This window comes from Heloderma suspectum, chromosome 3 (genome assembly GCF_057233095.1).
Source record: "Heloderma suspectum isolate Gila_16-S chromosome 3, 16-S_ref, whole genome shotgun sequence".
In the NCBI taxonomy this organism is placed as follows: Eukaryota; Metazoa; Chordata; class Lepidosauria; order Squamata; family Helodermatidae; genus Heloderma; species Heloderma suspectum.
The window spans coordinates 133068716-133090372 of record NC_139460.1 but is presented as its reverse complement, the minus strand read 5'-3'; the positions used below and the strand labels follow the sequence as shown (position 1 = coordinate 133090372).

General features: G+C 42.4%; 2 protein-coding genes across 8 annotated transcripts in view; one reads left to right on the top strand and one right to left on the bottom strand.

The window, feature by feature from the left end:
• The first annotated feature begins 3671 nt into the window (after positions 1 to 3671).
• Positions 3672 to 21657, top strand: part of NAXD (NAD(P)HX dehydratase) — a 38631-nt gene continuing 20645 nt past the window's right edge. The window contains exons 1-9 of one of the 7 annotated variants that reach the window (XM_084844641.1): positions 3672 to 3742; positions 12368 to 12437; positions 12695 to 12845; positions 14463 to 14508; positions 15244 to 15332; positions 17061 to 17169; positions 19347 to 19397; positions 19478 to 19582; positions 19807 to 19927. In XM_084844641.1, coding sequence (XP_084700767.1) covers positions 12410 to 12437; positions 12695 to 12845; positions 14463 to 14508; positions 15244 to 15332; positions 17061 to 17169; positions 19347 to 19397; positions 19478 to 19582; positions 19807 to 19927 — 700 coding nt within the window. In that variant the 5' untranslated portion in view covers positions 3672 to 3742; positions 12368 to 12409. Of the gene's footprint in view, positions 3913 to 3962; positions 6476 to 8196; positions 8572 to 10649; positions 12438 to 12694; positions 12846 to 14462; positions 14509 to 15243; positions 15333 to 17060; positions 17170 to 19346; positions 19398 to 19477; positions 19583 to 19806; positions 19928 to 21657 lie in introns of those variants that run through there. The other 6 variants (XM_084844639.1, XM_084844636.1, XM_084844637.1 and 3 more) reach the window with 6 other exon arrangements.
• Positions 6252 to 21657, bottom strand: part of CARS2 (cysteinyl-tRNA synthetase 2, mitochondrial) — a 71916-nt gene continuing 56510 nt past the window's right edge. Inside the window, exon 16 of the transcript XR_014789243.1 lies at positions 6252 to 11323. The gene's annotated coding sequence lies outside the window, so the exon portion shown is untranslated. The remainder of the gene's footprint in view (positions 11324 to 21657) is intronic.

The following is a 21657-nucleotide window of genomic DNA, read 5'->3' as shown; positions in this document are numbered from 1 at the left end:
TGAACAAGATTATCAGATACTTCAGGAAAATAAAGCTGTTTGTAGAAAATTTTGATTCATCTATATCCCTTTGCCTCCTAGTTTGATTCCCCCTTGCCCACATCCTTGAATCTTTCATCAATAACTTTATTCAAATATCTAAAGATTTCTTGAAAATTGACAACACTTTTTGACCTAGCAGCTTAAAATAAATACAAAATATCTGCATTTGTGTGCTTGCAATGTATTTCTTACATCATCATTACAAGACAGAAATCTACCACTTTTATGGTACACATTATACCAGCAAACACGTGTCTGTCAGTTAATATAAGTGTGAGGGGTGGTGGGGGCGGGGAACAGGCAAGTTCTCTCCAAAGCTATTGCCCCCAAAGCTGGCCTTTTTTCCAGTCTCAGGCTGGGGACCTGGAGTGGAACACAGAATGATTATAGAGAGGTGAGCTGGGGGCAGAGTGCAGTGTGCTGTTTTACAGTAGGGCAGTTAAAATTGAGAAGGGCTGAATTTTAGACTCAATGGAAGGGGGCTGTTTAGATTGTAATATGTGTTACTTCACTTACTTCAATATCTGGTAAGCCAGCCTTGCTGCGTTTGGGGACCCTCCTGCTAATTCTGCTAAGTGGAACTCACTTCCAAGAAAACACAGATAAGATTGTGTTATTAAAGACTAGTCCTAGACTCATCTATTCAGAAACAAGCCCCATTGGTTTCCGAGAGATTTATCACAGCCTTAGACGTGCATAGGGTTATTTTTTTTAACTCCTACACAGTACTAACTATATCAGAACTCCTGCAACCTAACCAGGCAAGCATCCAATTGAAACTATGAACATTGTAATTAAAAACTTGGAGATTAAAGGCATGTGTATCACCTGTCATCAGCAGCTCCAAACACTGCTTCAGTTTTCCTATTCTAACAGAAAAGTCTTGTTTACTAATTTCATCAACACTTTTGACATGTTAAATTATATATAATATCATCTCCCTGTGATGTTCCACATGATGTGTGAACTGGAGATGCTGGAACATCAGTCCTACTAGCTGAGAAGGGCTCCCCGACAGCAGATCTACTCCTGAATAAGTAACCCACAGCCAACAATTCTAAAAAAATCTTGAAAGGTATTGCAAAAGTGAAGCGAAAGAGTGATGTTCACTCATGCTTTTCCTGATCTCACTTATGGGAATGTTATAAATGTATATAAACTGCTTGCTAAAGACAATAGCATTAGGTATGTCTATACAAATTATTTGGAAGACATGACTTACTTCTGCATTGTTCACTCATGATTTTAGAAGTACTTAATCCTGTTTTCCCATCAGGAGAGTTACATTTAGTATACTTATGAGGTGATATCCCAGAATTGTTCCTGTTGCTGCTTCCTAGAGAGAAAGAAGTCATACTCTCCATGCTGACAGAACTAACCTGGGAATAAGAGAGATCATACTCCTGTAACTTGGAGATTGTACCTCTGAAAGGCAGTGTTGTATTGTACTCTGTATCTTCAAGGATTTTCTAGAACTGTCTGCTGTGGTTGACTTACTCATGAGTAGAACTGCTGTCAGGGAGCCCATCACAGCTACCCTGTAATAAACAAAACCTGTATTTGTTCTTTCCTCACTTAACTCCTCTATCGCACTTAGAATGCTATATTAACCTCTTCTGGGAATAATGTTAGTCCTTATATCCCTAGGTGATGATGGCTAATGTGTGGTAAATTACCCATCTATCTACCTATAAGCACGTTCCATAACACAACCTCTTCCAGATTTTTATGTGGCTAAAGGCACAATCCTATGCAAGTTTTGAAAGAAAGAAGTCCTACAGCTCCCAGCATTCCACAGTTAGCCATGCTGACTGGACAATACTGGGAACTGTAGGACCTTTTTCCTGTCTAAAAATCCTTAGGATTGTGCTCTCAGTATTTTAGATGAATTAGCTATTTGGTTTAAACTGGTTATTCAGTTAAATTGAAATAAATATTTCAAAACTTCAGTGAAATTGCTATGGGAACGAAGGGGCGGTTTCTCTTGACTTACAATGTAATAAGCACAATAAGCATTTCTAGAAAGAAAAGCTGTCTTAACATTTTCTTCATGAAAGTGGAAGAATCAGGCTTAATAAATTTCCTATGATTTAATCAACATTAGCAAATTCAAAATCCGTCAGTATTACAGTGGAAAGATAGAGACTGGAAAAGATATATTGGTTGCCCCTGAGCAGTGATGCAGCAAGGCCTGGGGCTGCAATCCAGGGAACCATAGCACAAGCCCCCCACCCCAAGACCCAGAGAGTGACTGGTGACTGCAGCAAACAGGCACCTGGGCAGACACATTGACACTGGTCACTGCAGCATCCTGCTACTACTACTATCATAAGGGGCTGGCCAGCTGGGCATGTATATGGTTACAAATGCTCATTATTTTTAGTCTTAAAATATATCTTTTCCTTTTCTTTGTACAACAAATTGTTCTTATTCCTAAGTAAATGTGTTTAGCATCATGGCAACAGAAACAAACTCCATTTTATTCCTGCAGGCATGTTGGTGCTATGATTTCAGTGAGTTTAAAATGCAGAATTACACATGCTGAGATGATGATGATTTAAAAAAAAACATTATTAGGGTTGGGAAACAGGTTTGTCTTTTGCTCTAAAGTATCAGGAATGTAGATGCAGTTGTAAAGCATGGAATGAAGGGAAGGGAGAGAAAAAGTGTGTGCTTAACAACTGAAGTAATACACATAGCCATCTAAAACTCTGCCTACCCCTCCATTAAGTCATCAGGGGTAGTAGCACTACTGCCAGGGAGCACTTCTTGGCTTCAGGTTTTCATATTGTTGTAAGGAAAAATATAGTCACATCAGCCTGAGGGCAATTAATGTGATAGTTTTTGATATAAAGGGGAAGGAAAATCTATATATTGCTTTTTCATCAAACAGTGCTGGGTAGATGGAATATACATAGTGCTGGGTCTTTCAACTGTTCCACCTTTCTTCAAAGCCTTCTTCCAAGTCATGCACCCAACACATGGTGTGTGAGCTTGATAACTTGTTGATGATGGAGGACAGTCAAAGTTTGCACGTGTTCAAAGGTATTTGTTATTCATCCATTCCAGGACAGAGCTCTGTCATTAAAAACAGGTTCTTCCTGTTCCTGGGCTTAACCAGGTACAGAATAAGATTACAACCCAAACAATACCTACTTGAAATTAAATGCTATTGAAATAAATTGGAGTGGTCCAAATAAATACGAGCAGCATCAGGAGGTGTAAAATGTGTGTATATAAAAACTCAAGGTTTGTTGTTGTTTTTTTGTCTACCAATAGAGTTTGTTCAAGAACAAGGCATTATAACTGAACAGTTGTGGACCCTGTATATTTTTTGAAAGGAGAGACAAGGGCAGCCAATCTTGTGTGAGCAACTTCCTTCAAAATAAACATCCTCCTTCTTTCACTCCATTTAAATGAGATATACTCTCCCGATCTAATCTAAAGAACCCCGGACATATGGCAGCATTTGCCCCGCCCATCAGCGTGGAGTTTTTTGCAGTGTCAATCAGCGCAGAAAGCAGCTAGGATTGGCTCCCCGCTAGGAGGTTTTCTGACGGCTGGAGTAGGCGGAGAGGGCGGCCTGCGCGTCCACTTTGCCGTGGATGTGTCTTGGACCCGGAAGCAGCGCAGATGAATTGTACCAGCCGCTTGCCTGTGTGCTTGATAAGAGCTAGTGTAAGCTCGCCTTGGCGGCTAGGTAAGAAGAGGGAGAGGAGAGGCGAGCGTGCAAATCGGCGTGTGTGTTTGGGCAAACAAGGCCCGGGCGAGCTCGAGCTCCTTTCGCAGGGATGGTTTGGGGAAGAGGCACTTGTGTGATCGTAGCACTGGCCTCGGGAACTATTATGGTCTGGCTGCGGTATGGAAAAGGTACATCACCTTCCGTGGGGTGTACAGTTGGCTAGCGGGATTTGTGCCTTAATAACCAGCCACGGGCCAGATTTGTTTTTTTTTTGGGGGGGGGGTTAAAGAGTATCTTTAAATGGAATCTCTACTTTCTCCGGTTGTCTGGTTCTAGCTCACCTCACCTTGCTTATGGAGTAGCCTAAAAATAATTGCATAAACAGTGTGTAGAAAGGTGGAGCTGATTTTTTAAAAAAAAAAATTAAAAGGGACGGGGGGAGCATAAGGTAATGCAAGCAGATTTAGAGCCCAACGGATGAATTTGGTTGCATGTCATAAAGTTAGTAAATGAATAGTATTATGTAGGTTGAAATATACGTGTATGCATATATTCTGGTTAAAGGATTAAAAAAACTACTGCAGGCTTTTCTCTGTAAAATCTCGGAGAATTTTAACATCCAGTAAGGTCAGAATTCTGTGCTCACGCCCGCTGGTTGCAGCCCTGGAACTAACCTAGATTCATGAAGGCAAGTCGCCACCCAGCAAACAGCAACTTAAACGTCAGCCGATTTCTCTGCACATGGTTATTGGTAGCTGAAACTGTGGCACCACTGAGAATTATTGCATATGCGGTGATGTGAAAACTATGGAGTTGGATCTGTGACGACCCATTTGACAGATGCAACTCATAAAGGTTGTTTGGACGGAGTGGGGGAGCAGTCAAGTATTTCGCATACGAAATAAGTGTTCTTTAAATGTGTTTTTGTTGTAGCTTCGTTATGAGAGGTGCTGGTGAAAAGAGGGTCATGTACAGCTAAACCTGACACATCACTTGAGGCTGCTGGTGCCTTTCTGTCGAGAACTGGCTGTGTGTCAGAAAACTCTGAAGAGCATAAATAGAATGTGCTTTCTTTTTTGACTGGTTCGACACTGGTATATCCTCCTCCGAGCTTTTGGGGAGCGGGCAGGGAACCTATAGACGGCTCTGGCAGTGTAGGTGTGGGCATGCATGAGCTCGCCCGGTTGTCTCCCTGCTGTTCTGTACTGGAACCCCTTCGTTTTGAAGCTTGACTGATACGTATAGAGACGACGGCTAGTCCTGCTGTGTGGCTCCCCTCATATTCCTGTTTAACAAGGAATGTCTCCGTATCTTCCTCTCCATATATTTTAAACTCAACGCTCCTCATAGCCTGAGCTGCAGGGCATTATCCAGTACTTTGCTTGAACGTTTTGAGGCGGACAAGGCCTGGCCCGGCCCGCCGCCGCCACCCAGGCCGTTGGCTGAAGTAGCGACACACAAGCGAACGCCGCTGCTGTGTGCGTGAACTTGGCGACTGACTGGCGTACGCGCACGAAGGGGAGGGGGGCAGAGCGCAATGCGCGGTGACGCCGGGCCGACTTGGGCCCTCCGGGGAGCGGGGGAGGGAAAGGCGGCCGGCTCGGTGCTCTGCCTCGGCGCCAAGCTCGCTCGCGGTAGGAGCCGCCGCCGCCGCCTCTCGGCTGCTCCGCCGCAGCAGCCGGGCACTGCCCGTTGGGCTCGGGCTCCGTGAGGCGATGAGCCGCGAGCCGGGCCTCCAAGCGCAGCGCCCGCCGCCGCGCTCCCGCAGCCTGAGGCGAGGGAGCGGCAGCCGCATACGCGGCTGAAAGGCCAGGCCGGCGTCTTGCAGCGAGCGAGCGGCGGGGCCCCGTTTGGAGCCAGGCGGTGCAAAGTTTTGCTTGTGGCCGGGGAGGGGAGGGGAGGGGAGGGGGGGCGTGTGAGGCGGCGAGGGGGATGCGGCGGGAGCCCGGCCGGCGCCTCTGCCGCCACAACCGCCGCCGCCGCCTCCCAAGGGACGTGGAGACTAAGGTGACTGAGTGGTGAGGCGGGCGTTAGCCCCCCGCCCCCCGCCTTCGCTCCAGCTATTTATTTGCCCCACCGCCACTCGTCTTCTCGGCCCTTCCCGGGCAGGCGCGGCCATTGCGGCCCCCGGGTGGGCGGGCGGTAGGATGATCACCAACACGCGGGGCTTCCTGTGGTCGGACCTGGAGACGCGGGCGCTGCTGGAGATCTGGGGGGAGGCGGATGTGCAGAGCGCGCTGGACGGCAACTTTCGCAACAGCCATGTGTACCGGGACGTGGCCTGCCGCCTGGCCGAGCTGGGCTTCGAGCGCACCCCAGAGCAGTGCCGCATCCGCATCAAGGGCCTCAAGCGCCAGTACTACCAGGCCCGCGAAGGGCTCAAGAAGAACGGGCACGCCCGCAAGATCTGCAAGTACTACGACGAGATGGACCGCATCCTCAGCTGCCGGCAAGGCGCCGCCGGCCTCGACGGACATCTTGCCGTCGAGCGGCCTCTGACCCCCGTGGCGGTGGCGGGAGGAGACGGCTGCCACCAGCCCGCCGCCGCCATGGCCGCGCCCCCTTCCGCCGGGCCCGGGAGATTTCGCAACAGCCGTGAGGCGGAGGAGCAGGACGACGAGGACGACGACGAGCTCGAGTCTCCCCCGCGCGACAACTTCCACGAGGACTCCGGAGAGTGCTCCTCCTACGCCGAGCACGCCATCAAAGTGGAGTGTCCCCCCTTCGCCATCCCGCTGCCGCCAGCAGAGGGTGAGTCTTTTACAGTACGCTGTGGTGTGTGTATACAGCGGCCTGTATTCTCCGGTTCCCCATTATTAGAAACTATACCCCCCCCCCGCGCCACAGAGGACAACCCCCCGTTCTTGATCTGCTTCTCTAAAACTTGGGGCTGGGAGGAGATACCTCCTTCCACTTTAATTTCATCCCTTCAACGTGCCACCATCACTTTGTTTTTACCACCCATGGCACTAAGCTTGCAATTCTAAACATCTTCTGACGAAGTATGCATAAGATTGCACTGGAAGGGAATCTCTTTTCAGAAATAGACAGCTGTGTTACTTACACAGCAATGAGAAATGTTTTTTGTCCTCACCTGAGCTCCACACATGCATGTCAGGGAAAAATCCCAGTGCTGCTGCAACAACCCATCTTCTCTTTCTGCTCCTGTCTAGACAAAGGAGGGAAATCCCGCCCCCCATGCACATTTCTAGTCAGACAAATGAGAAAACTGCCCTATTCATTTCATTTGAGATGGTTTCATCTGAGCTAGGCACTCATTAACAGTAAATGCTCCTTAGTTTAGTACTGCCAAATGTCCTTTATTTTAAAATGAATTCTCATTACTCCATATCATGACTGCACCATAAAACATAATCAGGGGGCATCCTTGTTTTGGATACACCAGCTACATATTAAGATGTTACACAGTATCAGCAGAAAGGCAAAAAATGTTGTAGTACATTACAGATTTCCTGTTTGTGTGTGGCAATAGCCTATTTCATACCAGTCTAGAGTTCTGAAGGTACTAGAACACTCAGACATATCTGTATCATTATCCAAGGGATGGATAAACAGGCCTTCCTTCTCAAGTAAAAACAATACTCCTCAGGCCTCAATTTTAATGGCCACATACACCACTCAGACTAAACCTTGGTAGGCCTTTATGACAAATACAGTTTGATTTCTTATACACACACAGACAAATTGTAGGAGCGCTGTCATGCATACCAACGTCTTTACTTTCTGCACACGCGTGTGTGCCTTATGTTTAAAAAAGACTTACTGGAAAACAAAACTAGAATCTTCCTTTTGCTCTCTGTGCCTTAGATTCAAATAAAAATCAAAATACAAAAATCAAACTAATACAGCTGTATGAATCCATTCTGCATAAATTTGGCTTCAGGAGCTGACATTCTTAAGCCAATTGGTTCACCCTTAAAACCAGTGTCTTCTTACAGGTAAATACACATCAGAGGAGAAATGCTTACAGTTGTACCTTTTGTAATGCAGATCTAGAGATAGTTCAATTGGGCAATTACCTGCAATACACAAATCTGTTAAAACTGAATGTAAATACCTACAAGGGTCACACAATCCTATTGCATGTTTACTCAGAAGTAGGTCCCACTGTGTTCAATGGAGCTTACTCCCTAGTAAACGTTTTTAGGATCACAGCCTAACTGAAGATTCTTTTATCTGATTATTGGAAACCATTAAATCCTTTGACAGATAATATCTCCATTTTCCAGTTTTTATTAGTTATTCAATATAACAATAAATAGTTGTGCTTGTGAAACCATCATTACAGAGGCTGAACAGAGTTAATGCATGGTTTAAAATAAGCATATACACATGACAAATATTTGCTAGACTGGTTGATATGAGGTTGATATGAGATACTTGTCACTACTTACCTAACTGTTTAAGTCTGTTCAAACTATAAACAACTAAATTATCTAATTTTGTTTTAGGTTTTAAACAAATTAATGCTCACACCAATGCACCACCCTTATTATCTCAGGCTAAAAGATCAAAAAAACGGCATGCAAACTTAACACTGGACAAAATGATGGAGAAGTTTCTGCAACAAAGCATGGATACTGAAGAGAAGTTTTACAAATATGAAGAGCAGCGGCTTAAAATTGAAGACAAACGGCGTGAAGCTGAGCATGCTAGGGAGCTCCAAATGTTGCAGATGTTGGGACAAATGTTAGCGGGAATTTCTTCCACAGTATCGCAAAGGTCTTCGTGTATACCAAGCAATCCTTCACAGAGATCAAATCACAGATCGTACGGAGATAATTTTAACTATAATTCTATGACAACAACACTGTCTCCACCCATAGGTACTTCATTCTATTCTGTAAATGATGTCTGGGCCTGGTCATGAAATTTTCTAACTGGGAAGTTCTGGGGCTTGAAAAATGAATCAAAACACTGAGCTTGGATGATAACGTTCTACTCAGATACAGTATTTAAGGTTGTGCTCTGTTGCAGAGTTGCTGTGGGATAGATCATGATGACTTAAGCAGTCCGCATAGTGCAGACTTTTTAAAGATGTAGACTGATGAGTTGTGGTTTTAGTGGGGTTAAAGGAAGAATTCTTTTCACCTTGATAATAAAATCTATATGGCTTGATATTTATTTCATAGAACTTCTGGAAATAGTTTAAATGGTAGGGTGTGTTTGCACTTGAATGAGTATTGGCGATTACAATGGATGGTCTAAATGCATTATTAGTAATTACAATTAATGTTAACTAGTTAGAACGTGACTGGTTTTAGAGCAGATTTTTAAAAGAACTTTTATATCCTATTCTTCTTCCTACATGGAAGTACTAGGGATTAGAATAAGTCTTTTAGATAGTGTACTTTTAAACTGATCATAAGCTCTGACGTGGTATTGGCACTCCAATATTCTAGGTACACTGAAATTGACTCCTCCCAAATCTTAACTCAGCAAGTTTGATGAATCTTCACTCAATTTAGAATCATACCCACTTAGATCTTGAATACTTTTCATTATATGTCTATGAACTTATCCATTTCTGTAATTGTGGATCCAGAATGAAATCTCTCCTTGGTTAGTAAACTTACACTCCAGCACAGCTGAAACATGATCCTTTAGGTACAATAGGTTTTCTGTCACACTTGTATAGTAGTAGGGTAGCTTCATTTTTATCTGCAGAGCAATGGAGTTCAAACTTCCTAATGTCAAGGAACCCTTTCCGTACAAATACAGCTGCTGTGGGACCTAGGTCTATCACAGAGGTTTCTTGGTTTTGTGTTAGGAGACTGAATTTGCAAGCCCTATTGAACCAGCTGTCCTCCCATTGAAATTGTGTGTACACCTTAGAATATATTTAATACTCCCATTAAACTGCACATTGCAGAAGTGCAGTTAGTATTAGTGTACAAGTTATCTTTTCTTGTTATGTTGGCATTCCAAGATACCATGGAACACAATTTGAAAACTGGTTGCAAGGAATCTTCTAGTACAATCCCCATGCAAACTGGGCTGATGTTTTTCAGCACTAGAGGAAACCATGCCTGAGACAAATTCTATGTATTTAATAGAAGCCAACCTGAGTTTAAATGTGGGCTCCATTCACAACATCCCTGCTGCTGTATTCTTTGACTGCAACCATAAAAACACTTAGTGAGTAAGCCCCACTGGACACAGAGGGACTTACTTCCAAATATATATTCATACGATTGCACTATAAGTGGATAATCTGGCATAGATAGCCTCTAGGTTCTGTGCTCACAGTCACTGAATAAGCATGTATTGAATGAGTGTGGAAGTTATCCTCTTCCTACCTTCTGTATGACAGAACATTAATAGGTAATCCTGTATGTCAGAATGGTAATCTACACTAAGTGATGTGCATGTGCCCATACTTATATTCTAGGTACACTGTTTGCTTTCAAGCCTTCCATGGCTGTCATTAATCTGATTTCGCATTCACTTTATCCAATCTATATTGTGAACTATTGACAATTAAGTAGTAATTTATTCAGGTGTTTGGGAATAGACAATAAAAAACCAGTTTAGGAAAAATAATAAGAATATTTATAATTCTTTAAAAATAGAAAAAAATATATACAGCACAGTACATCAGCTCTGTGGCTATTAAAGCAGAAAGGTGGTAGCATGGCAGTTACTTTAGTGTTGCTGTTTCCACTTTTGTGACTCTACTTAAAATCTGTAGATCCCACCCATATGTCTAGGAATCGACCTTTTTAATTTGTCATGATTTGTGGCTTTGTACTTTATTCTGACGTCTATTGATTTTAGTGTAGAAAAATGAAATAATTGCAACTCGAATAAGCTGTGCTGGGGTCTCTAATGTTGTTCTAAATATGATCTAGATACGATGTGTATGTAGTATCCATGGATGTGGAATGCATTTATTAAAAGAAGGATGAGCTAAGATTATTGGCCTGTAAGGATGCTTTTCCAGTAGATATTAAGAAATCTGGTTATGGAAATGGTTGAATTAAGATGGGAGTTAAAGGCATTTTGCTGATAATGCAACCACTGGGAGTTTTCTTGATTTGATACATACTTTTTCATCTATCTGTCGTCTCCCCCCCACTGACGGGCCGGGGGGGGGGGGTGGATACTTGGTGCTTTTTGTCAGATTTCTCAGAGCATAATTTGAACTGGTTTTTTTTAGTATGTAGGCTATGCTTTGACAAACACTAATGAAAAACAATCTGGTAGCTATTAATTCTGCAATACAAATTTTCAGTTGGAAGTATCAAAGCTACAGGAACATGGAAGACTATTTCTTCTGTTGCGTACCTTGAATTTATTCATTTTTGATCCTTGAATTGATACCAATTTATGTCTAGAAAGCTTTGTTATGTTCCTAATCACTGAATTGATAGTCATTGACATGTTTTTTTAAATTCTAAAATAGTGCAAAGTACCTGAGACGATTTTAATCTTTTTCTAATTTGCAGTTTGAGATTTAAGTGTTAAGATCCCAGTCCATGCTTCTTACCAGCACAAGTTTGCCCTGCTCAGCGCTGTTCTTCCACTTGTAGGAGTTAGTTGCATCTGGGACTGAAAGTTGGCTTGCAACAAGTGAAACTGGATGAATGGGAAAGAGGGGTAATTATAATTTGGAGTCCATCATAAGAGAGCTTTTAGGCTAAGAATGAGGCACCCACATCTTACCCTCACTTGTATTCCCACTCCCCACTCCATACACATACACTATTTGACATAGCCAGTAGGCAAGTCCTGACAAGTAAGAGTTTCTGTGATTGTTTAATACCATTGTTGACCTGGGGAGGGAAGCGCAAAGTGGGTGCAAAAAACCCTTGTTAGCACTAGTATTGTTTGTTCAGTTTCCTGCCCAGTTACCCTACAGTACACCTCCCATGATTTCATGGGGTGCTTTCAAATCACACTTACCTTGGTGTAAGCCCCTCTGAACTCATTGGGAGTTGCTTCTGAGTAGACATACATAGGCAAGTTTGGGAACTGAAATACTTTCAATCCCTATAGAAGAGATTTGCAGAATGCTTTTTGTGCTGCTCTCCATCAGTTCACATGATAGAAAGGGCTTAGCACAGAATTAGCCATTGTAAAGTTGTTAAGTTGGCAAATCAGTTGTAAAGTTTGCATGCCAGGTTTTTCACAGTAAGTGTGTGTGTGTGTGTGTGTGTGTGTGTGTGTGGTGTCTTGGGAAAAGCTACAAGTACGTGCATTTTCTTAGGATCCTTCCTATGCTTCCAGAAGCACGTGGCAGTGCCCATCTTGGGAGTGTGAGAAGCTGATGCCTGGATATGAAGACCCAAAGCTCTGCATCTGAAAACTAGATAAATATTTTACCTCTGTTTGCTTGGTTGATGATAGTGCTGAGTACAGTTTAACCCAGGGGTGTTGAGCCTCAGGCTCACAGGCCAAATCCGGCCTGCCTGGGGGCCAAATATGGCCCTCCAGTCTTCCCCAGATGACCATTCCTCCTTCCCTTGGCACCACCCCTTTTTCTGAGCACTGATTGTTTGTTGGTTTCCGTGTGTGTGTGTGCGTTTTCCCCATTCTAAAAGCCTGAAATGCTTCTCCTAAGGCTGTGTTACTGACAGGAAGAGTTTAAGCTAAAATATGCTGGTATTTTTGGTATTTCAGCCTTTCCCACTGCTGGAATGGAGCCCCTAGAGCCTCTCTGAAATGGTACGCAGCTCTGAGGCTGAAAGAGGTTTGTCACTCCTGGTTTAAACCACTCCAGTAAAGACAAACATACATTCTTTACTTAACTACTATTAGTAGTTTGCAATGTGTGGGATGTGTGGATGTCTGCACAACATAGTTATTAAGATATAAACAAAAAATAATACTGTAATTTCTAGGAAGCACATCCAAGTTCATGTTATGAAACTTATAGAATAAGTGAATGCATTTAACATCTTGAATTTTTAAGTTCATTTTTGAATTATATGTCTTTATTTTTTTCAGTTATAGAGAGATCTTTTTCAGTGCACAAAACACATTCTGTAAAGGAAATGGAGAATATATTTCAATTGGTGCGAAATGTTATTCCTCCTCTAACTGCCAAAAAACATAAAGGCCAAGATGGACGAATAGGAATTGTTGGAGGATGCCAAGAGTAAGTTAAATGGAAATGTACATCATCTTTGCAAAAATGTCTATATATTTTCGTATAGATTACAAAATGTTTTTACTAGCCCTCCTGCTTACATGTACCTACATATCCAATGTCAACAGAGTTTCTTTCTCATCCCCATTAGTCTTACTGGAATCAAATATACAAAATAGTAACATGCAGGATAGATTATACAAAAAAGTTAATTTGCATAATTTATTTAATTTTTATAATTTACATAGGTCACAAAATTAGGCCTTTTTTAGTTCAAGAACTTGGATTGCCTGGGTGCAGAATATCCTTGATTTAAGGATAGAAAACTTAGGCTCCTCAGAAGCTCCCAAACCCAGAGGCTTCTGAGACTCCTATGCCCTGCTGGGCTGAAGCCAGAAGGACAGGAGGAGTGGCTAAGGCGATGTTTGCCTCCGTGCCCTCCGATCTTTGAGTTTTTGCTGGACAGGATTTTTAGCCTGTTTAATGAGGGTCCTTCAGAGGGGGAGGGATAGAGGCTGGAGGAGGCTCAGGATAAATTGTATCCTGGTCTCTCTGGTCCCCTCCCCACCCACTGGGATGTCCTCTTTCCCCCCCTCTCTGAAGTTAATTTTCTGATCTCGGAAAGTCAGGTGGCACAGTTCTTACTAGCTGTGAGCGGGCTGGGGTCAGATCTCCAACTCCCCCTTCTGTGATCAGAGCACTGTCTCCGACCTTGGAAGGAATTTTCCAAGCCACCTTGTGGTCCCTGGGACACTTGCCCAAAGACCATAAGATTGGTCTCTTCATCACAGACTCTGGACTCTTGTTAATATCTTGAGAATCTAAGCTTTCATTACCCCTTGAAAACCAAACTCCTAATCCCCAGAAGTTACAATACACGACCATATCTTAAAACATTTCCCACATCCTCGATACCAAACAAGCTTTCCAACCCTAATATAAACCAGCAGAGTGCACGGCACTGGACTTGAAATCTGGAGGCCTGCATCTGTTCAGTCTGCCTAACATGGGGATTATTAATCTTGTGTGTCACTAACAATTAACTATTATTTTTAACATCAGACGTATAATTCTTCTTGAATTTAAAAAAAGCCTCTAGCTTGACTAGAAAGTATGTATGTGTATGTCTTCACTCAAACAGTCTGATATTCAGTGGCCCAGAGAGTTCTTCTGTCTCTGATGTCATATTCTACATCAATGACTTAAAAGCAGTTGTAGAATCGTGTTTACCACAAGATAACCGCAACTACAGTGATTGCCTTTCCATACAACCACGTTACCTTAGATTTGTTATCATGGATAAAGTTGTCTTATCACATCAACAAAGCATCACCAATAGAAGCAAACAAATGAAATGATGTGATTTTGTCAATTTACAACTACCACATTAATTGAGCACACAAATTGGCTGCTAGTAGGTTGAGATTTTTCTGCTAAACTGGCAGTTGTGATAAGGTCATTATTACTTTTTACATTACATTACATTATTACTTTACTTTTAAGATAGATATGTAATTAACAGGAGGGAAAGATAGACATTTAGTATTCTTCATTCTGGTTCATCAGCCAAAGTGACAGCAAAGTAAATAATGCTTCCTAAGATAAACTTCTTTTTTTCATTTTTAGGTATACAGGGGCACCCTATTTTGCTGCAATTTCAGCTCTCAAAGTGGTATGTTTTTTCCCCAACTTTGCATGGAGTGTATCTTTTAAAGACATTGGTCACTGTCCAACAGAGTTAAGTGTGCTTACGGCCAGTGAAAACAGCAACTTAAGCGTGCTGAACCCAGTATTGGATCATGGCCATGTGAGGCTTATATCAGTGAAAGATCAAGCGTGCTTATGATGTGTTGGAATTGCTCAAACTTGAGTATGCTGATAGTAACTGACTGTGCCTTTAGATGGCTGCTTTTACAATTGCTAACTTCCATTTTAATAAAAAAAAGAGTAGCTTGCTGTTACATACAGGGTAAATTGCGTCTTTGGAAACAGTAATTACTTCAGCAGTAATGTATTCCACTTCTATAATCTCTGCATTGCAAACACAGTGTGGAGTAAACTACTCCTGTCCACTTTACATGCATTTACATCTACCATCTTAAAATACTTTACTGCTCAAATTATTGTTGGAACAACATACTCATGCTTGAGAAGGTGAGTATGAATATGTACTTACTGATTCTAAACATATGTTCCATTGAAGTCAGTGAGGCTTATTTCCAAATAAACATATTTAGGATTGGGGTACTGGTTTTGTTATTCATTGATTTGTAGAACAATGTTGGGTGGCAGAATGAAGCTGGAAGGCAAGAAACTGGCTTTGGGAATTAAATAGTTTTATATGAATGATCTCTACTCGATTTAGCACTAGTACTATAAATGGATAACTGTGTGTTAACTTTCTCAGGGTGCAGACTTATCCCATGTATTTTGTACCAAAGATGCAGCAAGTGTAATAAAGTCTTACAGCCCAGAGCTGATTGTCCATCCAGTACTGTAAGTATCCTTGTCTGTTTTGCTTTCCTCACATTTTTCTCTCAGCTTACAAAGTTTCATGGGCTAAAGTTGTATTAGCAGCTCACAAGTTTATTGTGCCACTGCTGGCACTGAACTGCAGCCCATGTATCTTTACATAGGCACTCATGCCGTGGTGCCTGGTCCTGGTCTGTTACACAGGATCCAAAGGACAGAGAAGATTTGTTAGATGGGGAGAGTGTGCCTGGAATATTGAGTATGGTTTTTAAATCACATATGTGGCAATGCTGCATGTCCATCACACTTGCCATGCTTTGAATCAACCTTCACTGTAATAAGTCCCTGTTCTTTGTAAAAGCCAATCCAGAACATTTTATCAAGTTGTGTTTTTACTTGGAGAGACTTTCTTAATGACAGTAGAACTTTAATTGCTTTCAGATGTGCTGCAAATAGTACCAGCTGTGTACCACTCCAAAAATAGTGTAAATAGTACCACTCCAAAAGTGGTAGTGCTCGTACTTATGCTGCTTCTGAAGCTATGTCCAAACGATTCGTCAGATGAGTCCCTTACTATCTACAATTATCTATATATTAATAAAAGCACCAAGAGAGGTGCTGAAGGGATCCTTTCCTGGCAGCCAGTTACATGATTTTGTACACTAGGGGTAACCTACATCCGTAAGCATTACACCAGCCTGTTTACATATCTTAGAGATTGGTCACTACAACTCCTATTTGTAGGAGGATTAGGAACTTGGGGGTGGTAGTATAAAACAGATATGTTGCCAGAAAATAAAATGGGAAAACAAGATGCATGTCAGACAGAGATGGGAACTTGGAGGGGGAGGAATATGCCATACATGGAAATTCCTTCTCTCTCTTTCCTGGGTTTAAAAAGGAAATATGCCAGCCAACCATTCATGTGGGAGTTTTTCTCCCCTTCCTGCTTTCACTTGCCAGCTTCCCATGCAGATGGAAGTTTCTTCCTCATATCCCTTCACATAATACCATGCTCTATAATTAATACAGAAAACAGTTGCTAGGCATATACTGGCTTTTCTTCTCAGTCTCTGGAAGTTACAGTTAAAAATAAAGTGTACCTTAAATTAAATGGCAGCTGCTGTTGAACATTGGAAAAAAATCAGTTGACTTCTCAAAGTGTAAGCCTGCAACTGGGAAGCGTTGTTGTGAATGATTCCCAGTTTTGTTACAAAAATGAAAACTATGGACCTGATTGGTTAAGGCAGTTCCCACATGTACATTCTGGGAGCTCTTCTGACAGAAGCAGATTTTCCTGACCCCTCCTTGTACAGCAGTGGTGATGTATCATGTTCTTGCCAGAGGAATAAATTGACATCCACCTGCTCCATTGGTTTTTAGAAGAACAGCTGGATGTATTACAGTCTATCACAGTCTTCCTCAACCTAGTACCCTCCAGATGTGTTGGACTACATTTCCCATAATCCCCTTTAGAAGCTGTAGTCCAACACATCTGGAGAGTGCCAGGTTGGGGAAAACTGATCTATCATATCGGCATAATGAGCCAGGTTTTCTGGGAAGGGAAATGATAACAAATGTGCTTCTCTGTGTATTGATACAACCTACTTTTGGCACAGGTGCAGGAGAAAAATGGCTTAGTGATTTCAGTGGAAGGTTGGTAGTTATTGTTTTGCAGGAGAGGGCTTTGAGAGATGCATTGAAATTGAATCAAACCTTTGAAATGGTTTGTGTTCAAATTTCCCTCCCTAGGGACAGCCCTGATGCTGTTCATGAAGTGGAAAAGTGGCTGCCACGATTACACGCAGTTGTCATAGGACCTGGTTTGGGAAGAGATGATGTACTGCTTGAGAAAGCCAAGGTAATTTGGATTCTGATATCTTGTGCAGTAATTATTTTTAGTGTACTCATCTTGTCCTGCTCATGAAGTGATTTTGACATCAGCACTGCTTGTTTTTGATACTGGTAATCAAGGACAATAATGAAATGGTAGAATTAGCAGCTACAGTTGGTGAAAGCTGTCACTGTGTTAAACTCTTATGGATACAAAGACTAGTGGTCTCCAAGGTCTAAAGTAAGAACTTTTGCAACTGTGCTGTTGGAGGCAGGGGCATTGCTAGGTACTTTAAACATTTGGGGCTCCACCTCCAAATCCCAACACTGGCCACTACCTGGCCAGGCCTTCCATGGCCAGCATCCTGCTGGTCAGGCCAGCAGCTGGAGCACCCAACTTAGCAGTGGCTGCCTACAGAATGAGGCCAATCTACATGGGGAAGAAGCCCTTTATAGGCCTCCCGAAATCTTGCGTGAAGTCTCACATAGGCTTCCTACCACATGGCTCAGCCTCAGTCTGCCCACTGCTGCTGCTGCTTGGTCAGGTGCTGGCTATGGAATGTCTGGCCAGGCAGTGATCACTGCTGACTTTCTCTTTTGACTCAGGTGTGGCAGCCACTGCTCTGCAGTCAAGAGAGAAAAAAGGTGGAGGCTTGGGTGGTGCACAAGCTGCCCAGAGGGTGCAGGTAGAGTCTGGGCTGCCCCCAATTCAGAAATAGATTGAGGGCACAGGATAGTAGGTCCAGATCTAGCACCACTCTTGGTTGGAGGCCTCCCTAATTTCAGAAATAATACTTTTTGAGCTTCAGACTAAACAAAGATGGCTTGTTTGGCATCTTGCATTTTGTCATGGACCTAGAAACGGGCAGAAAAAAAGGAAATGGGAGGCGGTGGCGGCGGCGGCGGCAGCATGCAGATGTATGGCACGCTATAAGGATCTGTCTTCCAGGAAAATAGGATGGTGTTGTACAGGAGCAATTCTAACAAAGCGGTTTTGGGAATATATTAACTACTTTAAATATCAGTAAACATGGCTGCAAGGTGGGCACTAAACCTCCCCTTTCCATGTTTGAAAGAGATTAGTGCTTAGGCCATCTGTTTTATCACTTTATCTGTTTTATCGCTTACCCAGTCCTGTCACAGTGGTGATAAAGTGACCAACTGAAGTACCTCAAGTTATCTTTTCCCACTTACGCTAAAAGGTGAGCAATTAAGGAAACGTATAAAAAGAATTGGCTTGCTTTTGCTTTTTAGCAGGACTGGTCTGCATTATTAACAACTGCGAGATGAAATCCAAAGTGCGTTAAGTCCCACAATAGTGAAACATAATACAGCTAGCGTCGATTTGTAGTCATCTTATTTCTAATAACATCTTCCAGCTCTCTTTCAAAAAAGGAACAATTACAACAAACTCTTAATGTATGTACTATACACAGATGAATTGCATGGCTCAGTGACCACCTTATTATATTTCTGATGCCCTGAGCCTAAACCATGGTTTCTATGGAATTTACTTCCTAATTTGGGTGCATTGGTTCATAACTTAAATCACAACATAAGGAATTTTGCCATGCTTGTTGTGACAGGCAAGCAATAAAAAGTGTGTGCGTGTGTGGGTAGGGTTAGAGGTGATATAACACTAGAGGTTGACCTATAAGGCAGTTGAAGATTTCTCAGTGAGGACAAAACTTCATTTGTAGTTTTAAAGAGTAAACGTGTGTGTTATATTTCAGCTACAGTTACAGCAACTAAAGCAAGTGTTTTTGTAAGCAGGATTATAAATTTAATCTGGTATCCACGTTACTTTTATCTTTAAAGGTTATTTGTACTTTGTCAGACTACAATGTGACTTGGACTCAGAGTGGCTTTGCACATGCTTTTAATGTGTGGATTTTTTTGCCAAACACTGCTCAGATGTGTTAAATGCATGTGTGAAGCTACCCTTGTGCACTTGTTAGAAAATATTGTACTGAGAAAGACAATGAGACAACTGAGTATTTGAACAAATGCCACAATGTTAATTTTTAGAAGCAGCTGTTTTCTTAATCCCTACTTTGAAACGTAAGAGTGATTTATTTTAATTTATTCTAAACATTTCTAGACCACCTTTCATCCAAAATGGATTCCACTGTACAATAGGAGAAAAATTTTCATTTTCTTATTAGAAGCTATATATTTTTAAAATAGTTCCTTTTTTTTAAACAGGGGATTATAGAAAAATCCAAGATCAAAGGAATTCCTATTGTAATTGATGCTGTAAGTATTATGTTTTCATTAGCTTATTTGTATGATGTTATTCTTGTCAGTAAATGTTTCTGTCTTATTGCCTTATGCAGGATGGTTTATGGCTGATTGCTCAACAGCCCTCTCTTATTCAGGGTTATCCTCGAGCTATTCTTACTCCAAATGCTATGGAATTTAGCAGATTATATGAAGCTATGGTGAGTTCATATTTTTTTCAGAGAAGAAAATAAATTCAAAAGCAAACTATACTATTCATGCTTAAATCAAACTTGTATGAGATAGTACCCTCCTGCAAGAATTGATTAATGGGTGAATAGATAGGCTTTCTGATAGAACATGTACATAGAATGATGGTAAAAGATATCCTTTTATGCCTCTGAGTGAAATATTTAACTGTATGATTTCTCCCCCTCTGTCTTAGCTTAGAGACCCTGTAGATAGCAGTGATCATCATGGATGTCTGCTAAGGCTCAGCCAAGCCTTGGGGAATTTGACAATTGTTCAGAAAGGAGAACGAGATCTTATTTCAGATGGAGAAAAAGGTAAGTGAAGGAAAGACACGGCAAATCTTATAAACGAGAAGGTTTGTCCTGTTATGGATAAAATTTGTGGGAAAACAAAAAATGAATGCAGGTAAGCATATATTAACATATTGGAAATTAAAAGTACAGGTAATTTAAGAAAAGTAGGGATACTAGATTATTCATTAGACACTGGCCAAAAATGACTAATATACTATGGTGAAAGTGTAAGTACTAAAATATGATTATTAACTCAAAATGGTAGCAAAAGATTTTATATTTATTAAATGTATGTATAGAAAAAGTTAGCTACTGGAGCCGTTTTAATGTGAAACATGTGATAAACTTGTATAGTAGTAAAATGTTTAAGCACCACTAAGAAGATTTTTTGTCCTAAGTGATCAGACCTGCAGAAATTAGTGGGTAATTACAAAAGAAATATTGCAGAGGGATAATCATGTGTAGTATGCAGCACCAAATGCACAGACTTAGTCATACTTGGAGTACACCTGTTGAAATCAATGTGATTTAAGTTAGTAATTATTAAAGTCCCATTGATTTCAGTATGTCCACTTTAAGTATGACTACATTTGTATCCAACCTAGTGTGTTCTTCTTCGTGGTGCCTGTGCGTCACACATATGGACAATGCGCTAGGGATGGACGAAAGTCCCTTACCTGTCCTCGAAGCTTGCTTCGCGGTGGGGGGGAGGCGCTTCGCTTCTCCCCCTGAAGCTCATGCGAGGGGGGGGGAGGCGCCCCGCCTCGCCCGGCCGAAATTCAGGCCGGGCGGGGGAGGCGCCCCATCCCTCGCTGGTGAAATTCAGGCCGGGTAGAAGCGCCCCGTCTACCCGGCCGCAAAAAAACAAAACACCACCCCTGTGATAGGCTACGTAACGATTAACGTAGCCTATCACGGCTAGATTTCCAAAGTCAGCCGTGATAGGCTACGTAAATCGTCACGTAGCCTGTCACGGGTGACTTTGGGAAAAAAACCCCAAAAAAGCGCGTACGCAAATGGCGGCCCCCATAGGGACCTGCCATTTGCGTTCCTTATTTGGTCCCTGTAGTCTACGTAAAGATTTACGTAGACTACAGCGAAAATAAGGGCAACGCAAATAGCGTTCCCTTATTTTCGCCGTAGTCTACGTAAATCTTTACGTAGACTACAGGGACCAAATTAGGAACGCAAATGGCGGCTCCCTATGGGGGCTGCCATTTGCATACGCGGTTTTTTTCCCCCCCCCAAAGTCACCCGTGATAGGCTACGTGACGATTAACGTAGCCTATCACGGCTGACTTTGGAGATCTAGCCGTGATAGGCTACGTTAATCGTTACGTAGCCTATCACAGGGTTTTGTGTTTTTTTTTACTTTCCTTGTAATGGCGGCGGTGGCAGCCGGTCGAAAGACCGGCTGTCGCCCCCGCCCCTGCCCCTGATGAAGACCCGACGAACCGCCGCCGGGAGGGACATTCGTGAAAGGTAAGTCCCATCCCGGGGGGGCGGGGGGCGGAGAATTTCACCGCCGATTTCGGGGGGCCAAATGCGTTGGCACTCGGCCCCCCGAAGTTTCGGGGAGAAATTGTCCCCCATCCCTACTCTGCACCTGCGCGGAGACTCATTCGGGAAACTTCCAAGCTGAAGAGTTTCGGCGGGAGCCCCTCTCCGACCATCTCTGGTATATATAGAGTGGGTTCCCGCCTTCTCCTTAGTTCCTTTTCAACCTACTTTTAATCTTATCTTCCTTGCCT